We start from the raw sequence: 16,358 nt of genomic DNA on the forward strand, positions 1-16,358 counted from the left end.
AGAACTTTAACTCCCTCATAATCAACTGTTTCGGAGCAAAACGATAACTATTCGGTTTCGCATCCTATTTCCTTTGCAAATCTGCTATATTGAGCTTATTTCGAAGAATTCGTGACTCATATAACCTCTCTTTCTTCAAAGATTACAAAAAAACCCCGGGAACATGACTTCCACACAAAAAAAGTCAAAGGAGGATCGTCCGTACAAATGCACCATGTGTGACAAAGCGTTTCATCGCTTAGAGCATCAAACTCGTCATATCCGTACACACACGGGTGAAAAGCCTCACCCTTGCACATTTCCAGGTTGTACGAAACGATTTTCTCGTTCAGATGAATTGACAAGACATTCTCGTATCCACAACAATCCTACACTGCGTAAGAGACTCGTCCAACTAGAAGAACCCCATGCTGAAGGGCCATATCAGTTTATTGCTGCTGATGCCAACGGTATGTCTGTCCCTGTTGCTGCATACCCAGTGGCATTTGAAAGCAACGGCAACCCGGTACACTATTATCCAAACTCAGGTTATCCAGTCTATGTGGTGCAACAAAATGGTGCTGCTGGTGCAGGCCATCCCGTCGCAGTTCCAGTGGCACAAACTCCCCATCCAGTTATTCAAACTGTATCCGGTATGTCAACATTGCAACGTCAAGCAATGCCTGTTTTCACCCTGCCAACTGCTGCAACTCATTCACCACAGGCTGACTCGAACTATGGATACGCTGCGCAAGCTGTTCTTAGAGTTGCTTCTTCCGATGGCTTGGCCCCCAACTCAAGATTCATACCAGCCGAGCGTGCACCCCCTCGTAGTTCCAGTCTGACCTCTGTAGGATCTAATGGTAATGGCATGTTCAGCATCCAAAACACTGTGTCCACGGACAATCTGGCAGTCCATCTGTTAAGCACACTGCCTGCTGATTCACACTTCTCCAGGAAGGTGCCTCCATCATTCTCAAATATCAATGACTATTTCCGTCTGCGCAGTCCAGGCGCCACCGCGCCTCTGATGTTAGCGAAGCTGAAATCCACCCAGTCATTTACCAGTTTGTCTTCTTTAAATTCGTTATCTGGCCTCCAGAGAATGACTCCTCTCAAGCCAGTCGTTTCGTCTGCAACTTCTGCTAGCTCTGTTGCCACCGCGGTTCCAAAGCCCGGCTCGCTGACTCAATTAAATCTTGAATTTGCCCAGGCTCACAAGAAGTCAAGGCCAAACTCACCCAGTCAGACACCTATTCATTTGCACAAAACTCCTAGCACAGCTACATCCCCTGCGCAAACGGTGCAAAGCGCGGCTACTGGACATCCCTTTTTTATTATTTCACCAAACGAAACGCCATTACAGACACCCTCGCAATCTCCACACCTCCAGGCACAAATGCCCAGTGACAACGGCTTGAACTCCATCCTGTTGTTCAGCAAACTTGAGGAACAAAAGCTTCATGAGCAGAGAGATGAAAGCATCGCTATTAATGGTACTACACTTCCTCCCATCAGATCTGTATTCAACTTCTCGCAGGCCGAAGTAAAGCCTTTGAAGCCATTACATGTGAAGAAGGAGGGACAGGCATAAAAATGCCGTAGAAGTTTTTTTTATTATTGGTTTGGGAATCGGTTTTAGGTTAAGATAGAATAAATTATGTTATAGAATAGGAACTCCAGGAGCCATAAGTGGTGAGTTGTAAACCCGTGCCAAATTTCAAGCAGGCGCCTTAATCCTTATAAAATAATTGTGAATGGATCAGCTCTACTCAAAAGAGAATCTTTTCTTTTTTTTCGAGGAACGTCTCCGTCAACGGCCAATTCCCTCCGAGGCTGTGTAATGGGTGCAAATTCTAGTGACAGCAACAAAATGCACATACAAACACGTCTGTAGAGCAGCCGCAATAATTCCATGACTTTGCTTCCCCGAGACGTGAATTCTGCATTTTGACCATACCTATTTATTAGGAGTATCATCTACCGATATTTTCGTCGTCCCCTTCCCACCATACAAAGTGGCTTGGTAGCTACGTACAGCAACTACGATAAGACAAAGAGTCCAATAACCGAAGCGTCAAATTTTCCATTTAAAACCAATCACTAAAATTATTATTATCTACCCAACAAATTCATTTCATTTTCCTGAGCTCCTCGGGTCCGGTGGTTTTTTGGTCTGTGTTTATGGGTCATCGCCTGCATACAGACGCACGCCTACTTGTTTTTTTCGCCTTCTCACTTTCTTGCTTCTTCAGACTGCTTTTCTTTCTGGTGTGCCTGGCTGAAACCCCCGTTTTTTGCCTTGCCTCCACCAATCAAACCCCCTCTTTCTACCTATCTACAGGTCTACGGTCTCTCCCCTCGAGTCTCCGTTCTCTGGCCCTGGAATCGAGCTTTTCATTAAGTCCTCGTGTCCTGGCACTCCCACCAATATATCGGAGTCACGTGCCACTCTCGTTATTGTACGGTGTTTTCTTCTACACAGTCCCCTTTGAGAATTTTTTTCAAAGCCCCGAAAAAACCTCTACCTCTCGGTCACCTGATTCTAGTCACGTGCTAGGCGGCCCCCAAAACACAACCTCCCCCCTCGGTCCCAAACTATGGCATCCTACTATCCAGTGGGCGGTGTTGCCCATCAGAGAGTGCACCCTCTGTACGGTTACGGTTGTTTCGATTCGTACCGTATGCCTGCTGTGCCTCCATCATACCTGCAGGGCCATCCCTTCAGTGCCAACAACAACATCGGCAACAACTTTGCTGCTTATGGCAATGGCGATGTGTCTGCTCCTGCGCAAGCCTCTCACACATCTGAGGCTCCAGCAGAAGCCACTGGAGGAATCACTGCGGTGATGGAATACAAGCCAGCAACAATGGCCAGTTTTCTCTCTTGGTGCGTCTACGGTATGCTCAAGCAAGGCCGTGCTGCCACTGCTGAGTTTGAGCAGGCCATCGTGTCGATCTTGCATGCCACCCGCTTGCCCAAGTCGACCATCATCATCGCCCTTGAGTATGTGAACCAAAGATTCGGCAGCAGCGAAGTCAAGGTCTTGGCTGACAACGAGGTCTTTTTGACCATTGTAGTGTCTCTTGTGTTGGCTAACAAGTTCAACGATGACAACACCTTCACCAACCGGTCGTGGTCTGGTGCCACTGGCTTGCAGATCGAAATGATCAACAAGGAAGAGGCATCCTGGCTTGAGGCGGTTGGCTGGAACTTGAACATTGTTCCTTTCAGAGCCAACATTGAATGTCTTGATGAATGTTGGAACACCTGGTTGAACCGCTACTCCAATGAGAAGATGTACTCTTCTAGCAGTGCGTACACTTCTGCTTATGCACCTGCTTACACCCCATCTTATGGTTCTACCTACACTCCATCTTCACCTACGTATGACTATGGATTCAACCAGTCTTCGATCTCGTCGTCTCCTTTGGCCTCGTCTCCTGCCAAGTACAACTACGACTGGCAAAACTCCCAGTACAACTGGGGCCACGGTTTTGCCAACATGTACTCGCAGCCGCTGATCTGGGCTCACAACCCGGCTAGCACCTCCCAGTATGGATCTGACTTTGCTTCATACGGATATGGTGTGCCAAACACTTATTACAACTGCATGGCCTCATGTTAGTTTACCCAAAAAAATATCTTATTTAGACAGACTTTAGAGCTCTATTATCGCTCCGATAAAGCACAGTTGCTTTTTTTTTAATTTTTTTTACTAGTACAGTCATAAACACAGTATTTATTGTTCTTATCATTACCGTAGACCGATAATTAAAGCGTGGGCTGTCCACCTAATTGAGAAGTCGAAATGTAGGCAAATAGATAGCAATGCGGCTATGTCGCTGATGCGAATTGACCGTGACCTAAAAACCAAAAATCATTCATTCAATACATGTCTCTAAGAGTAATTTTGTTCGTGGACCGAGAGACGCAGATCTTACTCGGCACCGTCCTCCTCAGCAACGTCGTCGACCTCCTCCTTGGTCTCAAACTCGACGTCCTCCTCGTCCTCGTCCTCAGGCACGTCCTCGGCATCCTTGGTGTAGTCCACTCTCTTACCTCTGGTTCTTCTGCCAGTGGTAATGATGTTGGCCTCGTCGATCTCGACCAAGTCACCCTCCTCCTCCTCATCATCCTCCTTCTCGTCGGCCTTGTCGTCGTCACCCTCCTCCTTGTCGTCACCAGACTCAGGAGCCTCCTCAGGAAGAGCATCCTGGCGTCTCTTTCTGTGTCTCTTCTTCTTTTGGCCTTCGGCGGCGTCCTCGGCCTCTCTCTTCTTGTCTGAGTCGTCGGCTGCCTCGGCAGAGTCATCCTCCTTGACTTCGTCGTTCTCCTCGTCCTTTCTTTCGTCCTTGGCCTCGGTCTCCTCGGAGTCGGGCTTAGTTTTAGTGGACTCCTCGGTGATCTCAGATTGAGGAACAGACTCCTCGGCCTTGAGGGCCTCAGGCTTGGTTTCGATATCGGCAGCAGACATGATTCTTCTTTTTGTACTTGGAGTTACTCAATTGAGTGGTAGAAGCAGAAGTAGCAGGAAAAGCAGAGGTACTTCTAGGGGATTCTGTGTGGCTTCGTTGCTTTGCAGTACTGCATTGTGCTGAGGAGTCCGGCGATAGGCAGGGCATGGGAACTTTGCTGGAAGAGGTAGGCAAGCAGTGCGGGAAATCGTTCGTTTGGATTTTTGGCGCGGAAATTGTTCTTTAAATTCTTGTACTACATAGAATGTTTATATATTGGTCTTTGTTTGTGGTTGGTAGTTGGTGGTCGGTAGTTGTTTAGTGGTTGGTGGCTGCAAAAGAGGGAAGAGCAGTTCGAAGCGAAGAGAGTGAAAAATTGGCTTAGCAAGTCAATTTGCAGCCATCCAAGTAATGTTGCAACCCAATTGCCCTTGCTGGAGGTAATTCCGCAACTTTTCGTCTATCATTTTTTGAAGGGTCGCCTTGGACTATTGCTTTGCTTGTCCTTGCTTCTGAGGTGCGGTTAGAGCCAGTGACGACATAGTGAATATGTGAGTGAATGAATGTAAGAATAATTGAGTAAATCGTACATAACAAATTTTGAGTGTGAATCCCCTCAAATCGATTTGCGCGACTCATGGATTGGGGATTTATGCGATTTTCACTCATGATTCTGTTTTGGTTGGACTGGTCCATTCTATCAATTGGGTGAAGCAGTGATTGTGGTCCGAAGTACTACATGAAAAAAATGGTCGAAAAACTGAAGTTAGAATTTTCATTAATTGGTACGTGGGTAAACTGATTGGCTTTTCTGTCCTAGATTCGACTACCTATTAATGTATAGCACATCCAAACACCTAACAACAAAACTCAAATTTGCCCCGTCTCTCCCATCAATTTCAAAACAAATAGACACAACGAGTCCACTTTCATCCCACTTCACCCGTTTTTCACCCGTATTTCTTCGATCAATGCCTTTGTACCCATTATCTAGCCTGCACACCACTCAAACTCATCTATCTACCTCCAACACTCTTTCCACAATTAACATGTCCGTCACCGTCTCCAAGAAAACCAAGGTGGCCGATCTCATAAATTACCGTCTCCGAGTATCCATTCTCGACGGAAGAGCCTTCACGGGCCAGCTCCTAGCCTTCGACACACACATGAACTTGGTTTTGGCAGACACAGAGGAATCTAGAATCACCAGCAAGGCGTACCTGGAACTCGTCAAGAAATCGAGTGGGCAGGCCAAAGTGGAAGAAGAAAAGCGGTTTTTGGGCTTGGTGATCTTGCGTGGTGAACAAGTGGTCAACATCACTGTCAAGAGTGGTCCAACCTCGGATATCAAGAAGCGTCTTTCGCAGCTCAAGCTGGGCAATGGTGTCTCGAAGCCTTTGAGGACTCCTGTGAGTCAGAAACTGAAGCTCAAGGGGCCTGTGAAGAAGACTGCAACGTAGGAGGAATACATCGGATAAGAAGATGGGCTTGTAATATTGCTGCCACATTCCGATATAAACATTGAAGTATCTTCCAGGCCATATTCGTGTGAACCTAGGACGATTCTCGGCTTTGCTTAATCGGCCGTCACCGTCTGAAGCTAGCAGATTATTTCCTACGGAGATTGTCAGCATGATGGTATTCTATTAAATGGCCTAAGCCTTCGTAAATTGTCTCCATCAAACTTCTTGAGTCTCCATGGAACATCGCCATCGAACCTTTTGGGGTTACTGTTAGATGACAATGCATTTTCTGCTTGTTGTTGTGATGTCCACCACCACGCAGCCTCGCAGCCTTTTAGGTGTCCTTTTGACAAACCAAGTATTCTCATGCACGCTTTGCTCGCCAATCATAAAGTGGAAGCATCTCTCTCTTTAACAGCTCAACCCGTGTGGAAAAGGGCCTCAACGCATTGCATCTCGCAAGTACAGTAACTACATTTACTTCAAAACTTTGCATTTCCGCCAAAATCGCCAACAGTCAAATTAAAGCAAACCACCGCTCGTAATATAATATATATTTTGTACCTTGTATGTTAGCACGCTCTTGACGGATAAATTATTCCAGCCTTAGAAGTGCAGGACCGCCAGCTATATTCTACAATGATCGATTAATCTTCAGTGATGCATCCATGATCGCAACCGCTCAACAACAGTTGGAGTTGTTCTTGCTCTTCTTCTTCTGGGGAGCTGGGGTCAACGAAATGGTGGGCCCTCCGCTCGGCCTCACAGAGCTGACATTCTCAGTGGTATCCAACTGATGCTTGCTGATCATCTCGTAGATGTTCTTCAACAACAAGTGGAACGACAACTCGACGTTGTCGGAAGACAAGGCCGAGGCCTCGGTAAACAAAAGGCTGTTCTCTGTTGCAAAGCTCTTGGCCTCCTCCGTAGGAACTGCACGCAAGTGGTCCAAATCAGACTTGTTACCGACCAACTCGATAACAATGTTCGCGTCTGCATGCTCCTTCAACTCCTTTAGCCATCTTGACACAGACTCATAGGACTCCGTCTTCGAGATATCGTACACGATCAAGGCGCCAACAGCACCACGGTAGTATGCAGAGGTAATGGCTCTATATCTCTCCTGGCCTGCAGTGTCCCAGATCTGCGCCTTAACTCTCTTGCCGTCGATCTCCAATGTTCTGGTTGCGAACTCAACACCGATGGTGGACTTGGACTCCAAGTTGAACTCATCGCGGGTGAACCGAGACAACAAGTTGGACTTACCAACGCCGGAGTCTCCGATTAACACGATCTTGTAGAGATACTCGTAGTCGTACGAGTAGTCGTCTTGATTGTCAGCCATTGCAGGGTTGTAAAAATACTGGGAGAAATTTGAATTTTAGGGAGGAAATGGACTCCTTATATAGTGCAGAGGTGAATGTTGGGCCGTGGAAGGGATTTTTGCACCTGCTTGTGTATCTCTTGGTGTGGTTTCGAGGAGTAGTACAGCCGTATAGACAGTTTTGCTTAGTAGGTGGACAGATATGGGGGGGAAGTTGCACCCGTGCCTCAGGGAACGAGGCGATTTGAGGTACCCATTGGGCGGGAAAAAAGGCTTTGGTGTGATGATTTTGTTGAAAATAAGAGAAGATTTAGAGCATTAAGTTTTGTTCTTTGGTTTTTCTTTTGCGTTCTGTCTCACGTACCTCTGGAGGTGGGTTGCGCATCCGAATAACTGAAAAGGGAAGGTTTTGGGAACGCCCAAAAGCTCGTTGATTTCGCATTGATAAATGACTTTCCGTAATTTTCTGATGTTTGAGGTGCTATTTTGACTGCCTTAATTCAAGTTTGTTATACCATTTGTCATTTGTATTGACGTGTTAATGATACCTCATTTTGTTTGGTGCTTACATTCATTTTTGTTGTGTAGCCTCAAAAACACTAAATTGTTCACGTATCAATACTCTCTTAATAATATAATTTTATACACTCTGCGTCTAAGATGCGCGGGTTCTACTCTCTACCTCTCCGACTGTCCTCGCGTGCAGCTTTTCTTTCAAGTTCGTCCCAGTCATCTCCCTGATCACTCTCTTCCTCTTCACCACTGCCGCTACCGCTACCTGAGCCGTCAGAAGAGTAAGCGTCTTCGCTCTCTTCCGCGCTGTCGACCTCTTCGTCAGATGGATCATCGTCAGAGGCCTCGAATTCGGATTCTTCCTCCTCGGACTCCTCGTCGTCACTGTCACCAGTACCAGCCAAACAGCGCCAGCCTCCGTCAGCAAAGAATGTGTATGGGTCAGCATTGATAGTTTTCATAAGCGTTCCCCAGTTCAAGTTCATTTGACCCTCACTGAGTGGAATGTCCACATTGGTCAACCAACTCTTCACATCCTCCAACAATTCCATAGGAATCGTGTTGATATGCACCACGGGCTTCAGGAAGTCTTTGAAAACAAACACCATATCAAAGTTTTTCAATCCGAATTGAACACGCTCCAAGTGCGCGATTTCGATTTCCTCCAAAGTGACCACTAAGTATGGTGGGTCAATAAGCGAAATCAAACAGTCTCTGGTAGGCATACAGAATACTGCAGAACGGAATGGCACACCTTGGAATCCCAATTCACGGAACGGTTGGTCTAGATCCACCTTTCCGCCAGATTCTTTGCTGATAGTCTCTGCGAAGGTCTTGAACTCCTTATCCAACAATACCTTTCTTCTTCTCTCATCCTCTTCTTGTTGCAATTCATCTTCGTCACCGTATCTGTACTTACGCTTACGACCACCGGTCTCATCAAAAGCAATATCACTGGCCTCACGGTAGAACTGAACGTCGTGAGTCTTTCTCTTACCAATCATAATAGGGCTCTTCAAGTGACAGTGGATAATGACAATCAATTCATCTTTACAGGACTGGAAGAACAAGTGCTTGATGTTGGAGAAAAGAATATCAATTCTCTGATCAGCTCTGAAGGATGATTGGTAACGCAAACCGTTCTCGTGTATCTGTAAAACACCGCCGGTCTTTTTCGTGTCGGGAGTTGGTCTTACAAAAACCTGCTCCAATTTCTTCATTCTCGAGCCCTTGAGCTCGATCAAGTTTCCTTGAGTTACCACATCAGCAAGCTGTTTCTTTTCAGCTTCTCTCTTGACGCTTTCTTTCTTCAATTCTAAGATAGCCTTGTAAACGTCTACCATCCGCTGGCGGTCTTTCGAACGGAATGTTATAGATCTCACGAACAGATGATCTGGAGAGTCTTCGTAGGGCAACTCGGTTCTTCTGGAGTTAGCTCCACCTGCACCAGGCGAGTTGAAGTTCAAACGTAAGTATGTGTAGTCACCCTCTTCATTTTGAGACCCGTTCTTAAAGGAGTTAATGTGGAATGGAACTGGACGACCACAAATTGGTAAAATGATCGTGTGGTTTTTGTAGTCAATGTGGATTTTCAAATCTCTGACACTGCTAGGAATTTGAGATTCTCTGACATAAGACTCATATCTCTTGAAGATCGGTTTAAGTTCAGAATCGTCGGCTGCATCGGCCTTCGAGAATCTGGCCAAACCCTCTTGCTCTCTCTTCTCGTGCAACTTCTTTTGAATTTCGTTACGAACTTTCTCAGCATTCGTATCATCAGCAGCTTGACTCTCGTTTCTCAACTTGGATTTCAAAATCTTTGAATTGGCCTCGTTGACAGCAAGCTTTTTCTCGATAGTGGCATCCTTCTCCGACTTAATTTTCTTGTCGCCATTTTCTCTCTTAACACTGGACTTTTGTATGTTCTTCAAGTAAAATGTCACCTCGCTTCTAGCCTTGTGATAGTTTGTCAAAGAGATAGCCTCGCCTTCGGTAATCTTGAAAGTGTCAGTAAGAAGCAACGCATAGTTCTTCAACTTGGGGTTTGAAGCAGCGTCGTTGACCAAGTTGTTGAAGCCAATTGTTAAGGATACAATTTGGCCATTAATTAATGGTCTTTCATTTTTGCCGTTCAAAACGAGAGTAGAGTCTCTGAACTCAATACCGGTCAACCAGCCTGCGTTCTTTGTAAAGTGGGAAACCAATTCCGGCTTTTTGGCCTCGATATAGTCAATGGCACCCTTGTAAACGTCCTTGGCAAGCTTGGAATCCTTGAGCAATGTCTTCAGTAAATGATCTTGCAATTCCAACAAAAACGTATAGTTCTCGTCCATAGCAGGACTTGGGTCAATCAAAAATGTACGACCGACGTTAGAACAGTAGTTCTTATATCTCAAACCCAATGACGAGATAATGACACCATCGCCTACAAACTTGCTCTCCGAAGAGTAAGCACTTGGTTTCAAATCATACTCGCCGCCACTTTGAACAATTGGTGAGTAACACCAGTCTAAGAGCTCCGGGTCGAACTCACGGTTGGCCAGCAAGAGCTTTTTGCCCAACTCGGAACGCGTGAACCACTTGTTGCTGTCGATCTTCTTGTCGAGCTTCTCGGAGATGTCCACGTTGGTGGTTTTTGTCTCATTGTCCACGATATCCATCATATCGTTGGCAAAGGAGTCCATCATGACCACCGAAGCCTTGGCTGCAAACAGCGAGGCCTTAAACTCTTCTGCGTCCTTCAACTCAATGGCACGAGACACTACGGCGGCTGCGTCCACGAGTGGCAACTCGGCCGCACCAGAGATCTCAGTCCATTCGTCTATGAATTTGCCCTTGAACTGATCCTTCGTGATTGTACCGATCTTTTTCTCGGACTCGGCAGTGGCCAGCTTCAATTCCTTGACCAAATCCTCGAACAACTTTTTGTTGTGTTCCTGGTCTTTTGTTCTGGTCCAGATCTCCAACTTCCCACTGTTTGAAGGCATGGAGGCTGCCAAATGCTTCAAGTGCTTGGCCTTTCCCTCGCTTGTGATGATCACACATTTCTCGGCGCCCACGAAAATGGCAGTGTGTGCGAACTCGTATCCCAAGAGCCAAAGTTGGACCACAATCGACTTTTTGTATGTGGACTCATCGTCTCTAGCACCCACCAAGAAAAGGAGCGCGCCCAAGTTTTCTGGGCCGGACGACAAGCTCTTCTGGAGGAGAGCCAATCTTTTGTGAAAGGTGGCTGCGTCAATGACCACTTCCGACATTGTTGGAGAGAAAAGAGTATGGAGATGGAATAGACGTGGGGGGACGCGAAGTTGGAGGAGAGGTGAAAAATGGGGTATGGGAAATGAAGTAGTTTGGGGGAGGTGAGTGATTGGAATTGCGGAACAAACAATTTTCGGGAGAATTTGTTGGTTTGATTATTTGTGGAAATTCTTTAAATTGATTAGATGGGCTAGTTGCCTTTGATGGGTTACATGGTAAGATGTTGATGTTAAAGGCGGTTGGAATTAATTGAATACGGTCAGTCACTTTTGACTTGCGGTAAATTAAAATGAATTTTGGCCTTTTGGTAAGCAAAGGAGTAGTGTTTGGAGACAGTGTGTCGTTCTTGTCTCTTCTCTCAGGCTAAGCGAAACGAGCATGGGCTGTTGTATGGGTTGCTATGAGTCTGTGATTTTCTGTGGAATTTCAATTGAGATCGTAGTGGAATTTGGTCTTTTTTATTCCAATCAGAGGTACACTTCTGCTTCAGATATGCTTGTACATTCGAGAGCCAACGCTTCGAGCTTCTGTTAGCCATGAACCCAGTTTTCGAAATGCTTGAAAAGTGTTCAATTTTCCTTCATATTGTATGCCACAAGCAAGAAAAATTAATTTTTGATCTTTTCATTTAGGATCCCGAGCGAATCGGCATTCTTCACGATGCCTTAAATCCTCCGTGACCATAGGTACCAGACAATTTACTTAAAGCAAGAACAACAGATATTTAATGTGTAATTTTCAGTTAAATTCTGCACTCTCAACCTATTTTTTGTTTAATACTTTCGAGTTTTGCGATTGCAATCAATGTTTATCCATGCAAATAATCTATCCAACAGGCCTTGATTGAAGGTTCAAAAACTTTCGAGAAAACTTTTCACAAAATGTTCAAGTATTTTCTCCTGTTTGTTCACCATATAACTCCAATTGTGCCGTTCATAACTTCTCTGGTCTGCAAATCCACTCACCTCCACTCTCATCAAACAAGCTTCCTACTGAACAATTCAAGCATTCTTCAGAAAAAAACAATTGTTTCGTTACGATAAGTTCACTTCTTATGGTCAAATTTTATCTGTGGCTGTTCATCCACAACATCTTTCTAGATCACACGCGTCGCGTATCCACACACACCCTCTACTTCTGAAGTACAAATGTTTAGACAGACAAAACGGCGCACGGCGGGAAGAAGAAATTTCGAAGATGTAGCCAGCTACTCATCTCTGGCCACATCTGCCTATCCTTCGCGTCTTTCATTCTATGAAACCCCTCCTCTTGAAGAAATCACTTTGGAAGAGTTCGAGCTATGGGCCATTGACCGTTTGAAGATCCTTATAGAAATCGAGTCGTGCTTGGCGCGGTCCAAGTCGCTCAAAGAAATTGAGCTCGTGGTGAAACCCCTTTTGCTCAAGTATTTGCCGCTTTCGCCGACTACTTCTCTGGGCCTAGATGCTAAAGCTATCGCAGAGAGAAGAAAGGACTACTATTCGCACTACATTTTACGGTTGGTTTTCTGTCGCACGGAGGAATTGCGCAAGAAACTTGTCAAAAACGAGACAACACTCTTTAAAGTCAGATACAATATGCTCCAACCAAACGAACAGAGGGAGTTTGTGTCGCTTAACTCGGAAAAATTGTCATGGCAGTACATCAGCAATGAAGAAAAGCTAGAGAAAGCCGATGAGCTCTATGCGGCATCAGGAGCTTCCATTCGGAATGTATTGAGCATTGACAATGCTGGAGATGCAACCTTCAACTTGACTGCGGAACAATTGAAAGCACACATTAGACAAAAGGAGTCCTTCATCAAGCTTCCGTTCGAGAAAGTGCCTCATTTGGTTTCTCTGAAGCAGGTCTACTTATCTCGTGGGTTTGCCTACATTCCATCCACGCTTCAAGTGAGTCTACTCTCTGTTGTGTTCTCCGACCTGTTGCACAACGCGCTCATCAAGACGTTTCAGGCCATTCCACGCTTAGAAGAGGATGACAGATTGCTTCCGCTTCTTAATAACTTATCCCGTAATTTTGCGAACATTCAGTACGACAATTTCGGTGATGGAAACACCTCTGATATCAATGCCGTATCTATCGCCACTCCACAAATCCTTCAACACTACCCATTATGTGCGCTGTACCTACAAGAAAATTTGAAGCTTAATTCACATCTCAAATACGATGGGCGTCAACAATTGGGGCTCTTTCTCAAAGGTATCGGTTTAAACGTTGACGAGGCCTTGAAATTTTGGTCATACGAATTCACAAAATCATCGAAGATGAATATGGACACCTTCAACAAGGAGTACAAGTACAATATCAGACACATTTATGGTCTTGAGGGTGGCCGGATCAACTACAAGCCATACGACTGTGCAACGATATTGCTGCGGAAGAGACCTCAAAAGGGCGAATATCATGGATGTCCATATCGTGACCTTTCTATGGACCTGGTTGTAAGCCGTCTCGGCGACATGGGAATCAAGGACCAACACGATATCAACGGTATCATAGAAGATATCAATAAACACGACTACACAGTGGCATGCACGCGTGTCTTCGAATTGAGACATAAACAACAGATGGATGCATCCAAGCCCGAGAATCTTCATATAACCCATCCAAATCTTTACTTCGATCGTTCCAGACAGCTTGAGAGAAACGAGACAAAAGCTGTGGCCAGCAAATAGAACAGTTATACAATGAATCTGTTTTAAATATGGATAATTGGAATTGAATTGAATTCTGATTTGTAGTATCTATAGTTAATAAATAATGAATATCCTTTGAGGTATGATAGCTTGAATTGAACGCAGGGGCAATCGAATCACCCTCAGGACAAGTCAATGCTCAGCAACGTATTTTTGAAGCCGAACCAGGAGGCTCCAGAGCCAAACAATCCGACCCAGAACGGACTCAAGCATCCTTCATACAAAGACCAATGAACGACTAAGGGGAGTTGTACGACCTGAGTGAACAAAGCAATGCGCCAGTCCTTATTGCGTTTCGCCTTAGGAGTGCGTCTAAAAAGCTCAATGATTTCAATGAGAATATACGCTCCCCAGACCCTAGAGCACCAGATGTAGGTTTCGATACACCAGTAATTGTTATCAGGAGTTCCCACCCAGTTGTGGTCGGTCAACCAGCCGGCGTTCTCAAGCAATTCTAAGACAAGACAATTGATGGCTTGTGCAAAGTTGATGAACCTGTCAAGACGAGGGACAGCCAGCGCTGGGTTCATGAGGGCCCCAAACTCGTCGATAATCCATGGCATATATTTGATTGCATCAGTCAATCTGTTGAAAATACGCACGTCGGAAATGTAAGACGATACTGCTTTGAGATGCACGGCCAAGTTGGAGGGAACTGCTGGTGTTACAGCCTCAACGCTTCCCTTCTCACTGGAACCATCAACTGCCACAGTTTCAGTAGCGCTTTCTTTTTCAGAAGTGCTCAGTTTGGTTGCTTTTGACGCATCAGCACCTCTTTTGAGCAAAGACTTCTGGAAGACTGCAAGGGAGTATTTGTCCACCACCTTCAACAAGTTTGTCCTTTGCGAAGCAAGGAACGTCCGAATTTTTTGCTTGTTGTTCAAAATCGAGCTCAACAAGAGCGTGAAGTAGCATATGAAGTAGAGTGTCTTGTCTAGTGTCGCCAGGCTGGCCAATATCTTATCATTGATTTCTGCGTAGAATTTACGAGAGAAGACCGTTTTACTCACTGTTTGACGGAGTTGGTTATGTAACTTCAAAAGCACCGTCACGGGAACGCCGATCGATCTCCCAGGGCCAGACTTCATGCCCATTGTATAATTTGATTTCGGAGGAAAAAGTGTGGTGAGGAAATATGTGGTACCGAAACGGTAATAGTATCCGGGGCTGCGGAAGATCGGTCAACTGGATAAGACGTGGTATATCAAACAAAAAAAAATTCAATGAACAATCATTATATATATTTGTCCATTTCGAACGGCATCTAGGGGGTATCTGCAGTGTCTACCACCTCCGTGGTCAAGTTGGTCCACGGCTGACTGTGATTTTGCAACCGCCAATTAATGTGAGTGGAATAAGCTAGTAAGGAAAGTGTTCAGATATAGTCATGGAAATTTCAGGTCAGCGTTCACTTGGTTGATGGATTTCGTTACTGCTGAAAGCGATTCTAGGCAAGTTTTGTATTTGCTTTGAGGATTCCGTGGATGCTTTTGTCTTTATGATCATCCATCGAGAGTCTGTCAAATTGATTTGAAAGCAGGGGTTGCAACTTGTAAATATTTGCATGAATTCATGGCGAGGTTTTTCGACCTCGTCCTGTCCTTGTAATTTGTTCTTTTATCAAGATAATCCATATTTGAGAGGTGCTGTGATTCCTATCTTTAGAAGTCAAACAATCAATGTAGTGGCAGAACATCTGAAAGATCTTTCATGAACTTTAGAATATAATGGCGCCATTTTTATGAGATCTGTATAGCCTATATTGCTTCATTTGTCATGTTCTGTTACCCAAACTGGTTGCATATTTGCTTTCTGCTTCATTCTCGTTTCTCCGTGAGTGAAGTATGAGGCAAGAGGAAATTCAAGAAGAAAGTCTTGACACTAACAAGCAAGTCTGGAACTTAAGAGAAATAAGAGAATTGGAAGGGATCTTTCGGAGTATCATTCAAGTATGCTTCAAGCGTTGATAGATTCTCATAATAATTTACAAGCTATCACAAAACTGGAACTTTAAAAAATCATTTGGGCGCGATATCGTCCTCGAAATTTTCACTTTTTAGCGCATGCGCCAAAACTTCATTGAACAAAGATACTACCGGTTCCAGTCGCCTTTCCTCGGAGCGGAGATAAGCACTCCATTTGAGAAGAACTATGTGCGCCATTTTCTCGCACACAAAAATTCTTTGGAACGGACTGGGGATGCGGGGGCTGACGTGAAAAATTCCAACAGACTTCAAACAAGCAGAGTCTCAAAAACCACATACCGACCTATTTTTAGTCTCCCATCGTAAAGTTTCACGCCGTATCCCCGTGTCGGCAGAAGGTCGTGTTCCAAATCGTAATTCCGAATGGGGCTATCACTAAACCTTAATTAGGACCGACCTTCCTCAAACGTAAATACGTGAATCATTCGCGAAGTCACAGATGTCCAATCACTTCAAGTCGGGATGTGAGCCGCACACTTTACAGTTGAAACTTTCGCCGCAGGATTGTCCGCCATTGTCATTGTTTGTAGTAACGAAAGAAAGGCACCATCCAAAATTTCCTCAAAAGCGTTTTATTTTCTCCGCAGTGGTGAATTCATGCGGTATGAACTACCCACCCCGATAACCTCTGAAGTGTCGGTTCTGGACCAGGCTCATGTCCATAACCGCCGGCGCGGCC

General features: G+C 45.1%; 8 protein-coding genes across 8 annotated transcripts; 4 read left to right on the forward strand and 4 right to left on the reverse strand.

Annotated features, from left to right (window-relative positions):
• Positions 1-163: 163 nt before the first annotated feature.
• On the forward strand, positions 164-1,573 carry PUMCH_004907 (uncharacterized protein; the record flags this gene model as incomplete). The annotated part of the gene is made up of 1 exon (XM_063023824.1): positions 164-1,573. The coding sequence occupies one exon, from the start codon at positions 164-166 to the stop codon at positions 1,571-1,573; it is 1,410 nt and encodes a 469-aa protein (XP_062879894.1).
• Positions 1,574-2,579: 1,006 nt separating this feature from the next.
• Positions 2,580-3,608, forward strand: PUMCH_004908 (uncharacterized protein; the record flags this gene model as incomplete). The annotated part of the gene is made up of 1 exon (XM_063023825.1): positions 2,580-3,608. One exon carries the CDS (start codon positions 2,580-2,582, stop codon positions 3,606-3,608), a length of 1,029 nt encoding a protein of 342 aa, XP_062879895.1.
• Positions 3,609-3,920: 312 nt separating this feature from the next.
• Positions 3,921-4,457, reverse strand: PUMCH_004909 (uncharacterized protein; the record flags this gene model as incomplete). Its single annotated transcript, XM_063023826.1, has 1 exon — positions 3,921-4,457. One exon carries the CDS (start codon positions 4,455-4,457, stop codon positions 3,921-3,923), a length of 537 nt encoding a protein of 178 aa, XP_062879896.1.
• Positions 4,458-5,273: 816 nt separating this feature from the next.
• On the forward strand, positions 5,274-5,897 carry PUMCH_004910 (uncharacterized protein; the record flags this gene model as incomplete). The annotated part of the gene is made up of 1 exon (XM_063023827.1): positions 5,274-5,897. The coding sequence occupies one exon, from the start codon at positions 5,274-5,276 to the stop codon at positions 5,895-5,897; it is 624 nt and encodes a 207-aa protein (XP_062879897.1).
• A 685-nt stretch (positions 5,898-6,582) lies between these two features.
• Positions 6,583-7,245, reverse strand: PUMCH_004911 (uncharacterized protein; the record flags this gene model as incomplete). Its single annotated transcript, XM_063023828.1, has 1 exon — positions 6,583-7,245. The coding sequence occupies one exon, from the start codon at positions 7,243-7,245 to the stop codon at positions 6,583-6,585; it is 663 nt and encodes a 220-aa protein (XP_062879898.1).
• Positions 7,246-7,895: 650 nt separating this feature from the next.
• Positions 7,896-10,994, reverse strand: PUMCH_004912 (uncharacterized protein; the record flags this gene model as incomplete). Its single annotated transcript, XM_063023829.1, has 1 exon — positions 7,896-10,994. One exon carries the CDS (start codon positions 10,992-10,994, stop codon positions 7,896-7,898), a length of 3,099 nt encoding a protein of 1,032 aa, XP_062879899.1.
• A 1,149-nt stretch (positions 10,995-12,143) lies between these two features.
• On the forward strand, positions 12,144-13,673 carry PUMCH_004913 (uncharacterized protein; the record flags this gene model as incomplete). Its single annotated transcript, XM_063023830.1, has 1 exon — positions 12,144-13,673. One exon carries the CDS (start codon positions 12,144-12,146, stop codon positions 13,671-13,673), a length of 1,530 nt encoding a protein of 509 aa, XP_062879900.1.
• A 143-nt stretch (positions 13,674-13,816) lies between these two features.
• On the reverse strand, positions 13,817-14,788 carry PUMCH_004914 (uncharacterized protein; the record flags this gene model as incomplete). Its single annotated transcript, XM_063023831.1, has 1 exon — positions 13,817-14,788. The coding sequence occupies one exon, from the start codon at positions 14,786-14,788 to the stop codon at positions 13,817-13,819; it is 972 nt and encodes a 323-aa protein (XP_062879901.1).
• Between the last annotated feature and the right edge of the window lie 1,570 nt (positions 14,789-16,358).

Source organism: Australozyma saopauloensis, chromosome 6 (assembly GCF_035610405.1).
Source record: "Australozyma saopauloensis chromosome 6, complete sequence".
In the NCBI taxonomy this organism is placed as follows: Eukaryota; Fungi; Ascomycota; class Pichiomycetes; order Serinales; family Metschnikowiaceae; genus Australozyma; species Australozyma saopauloensis.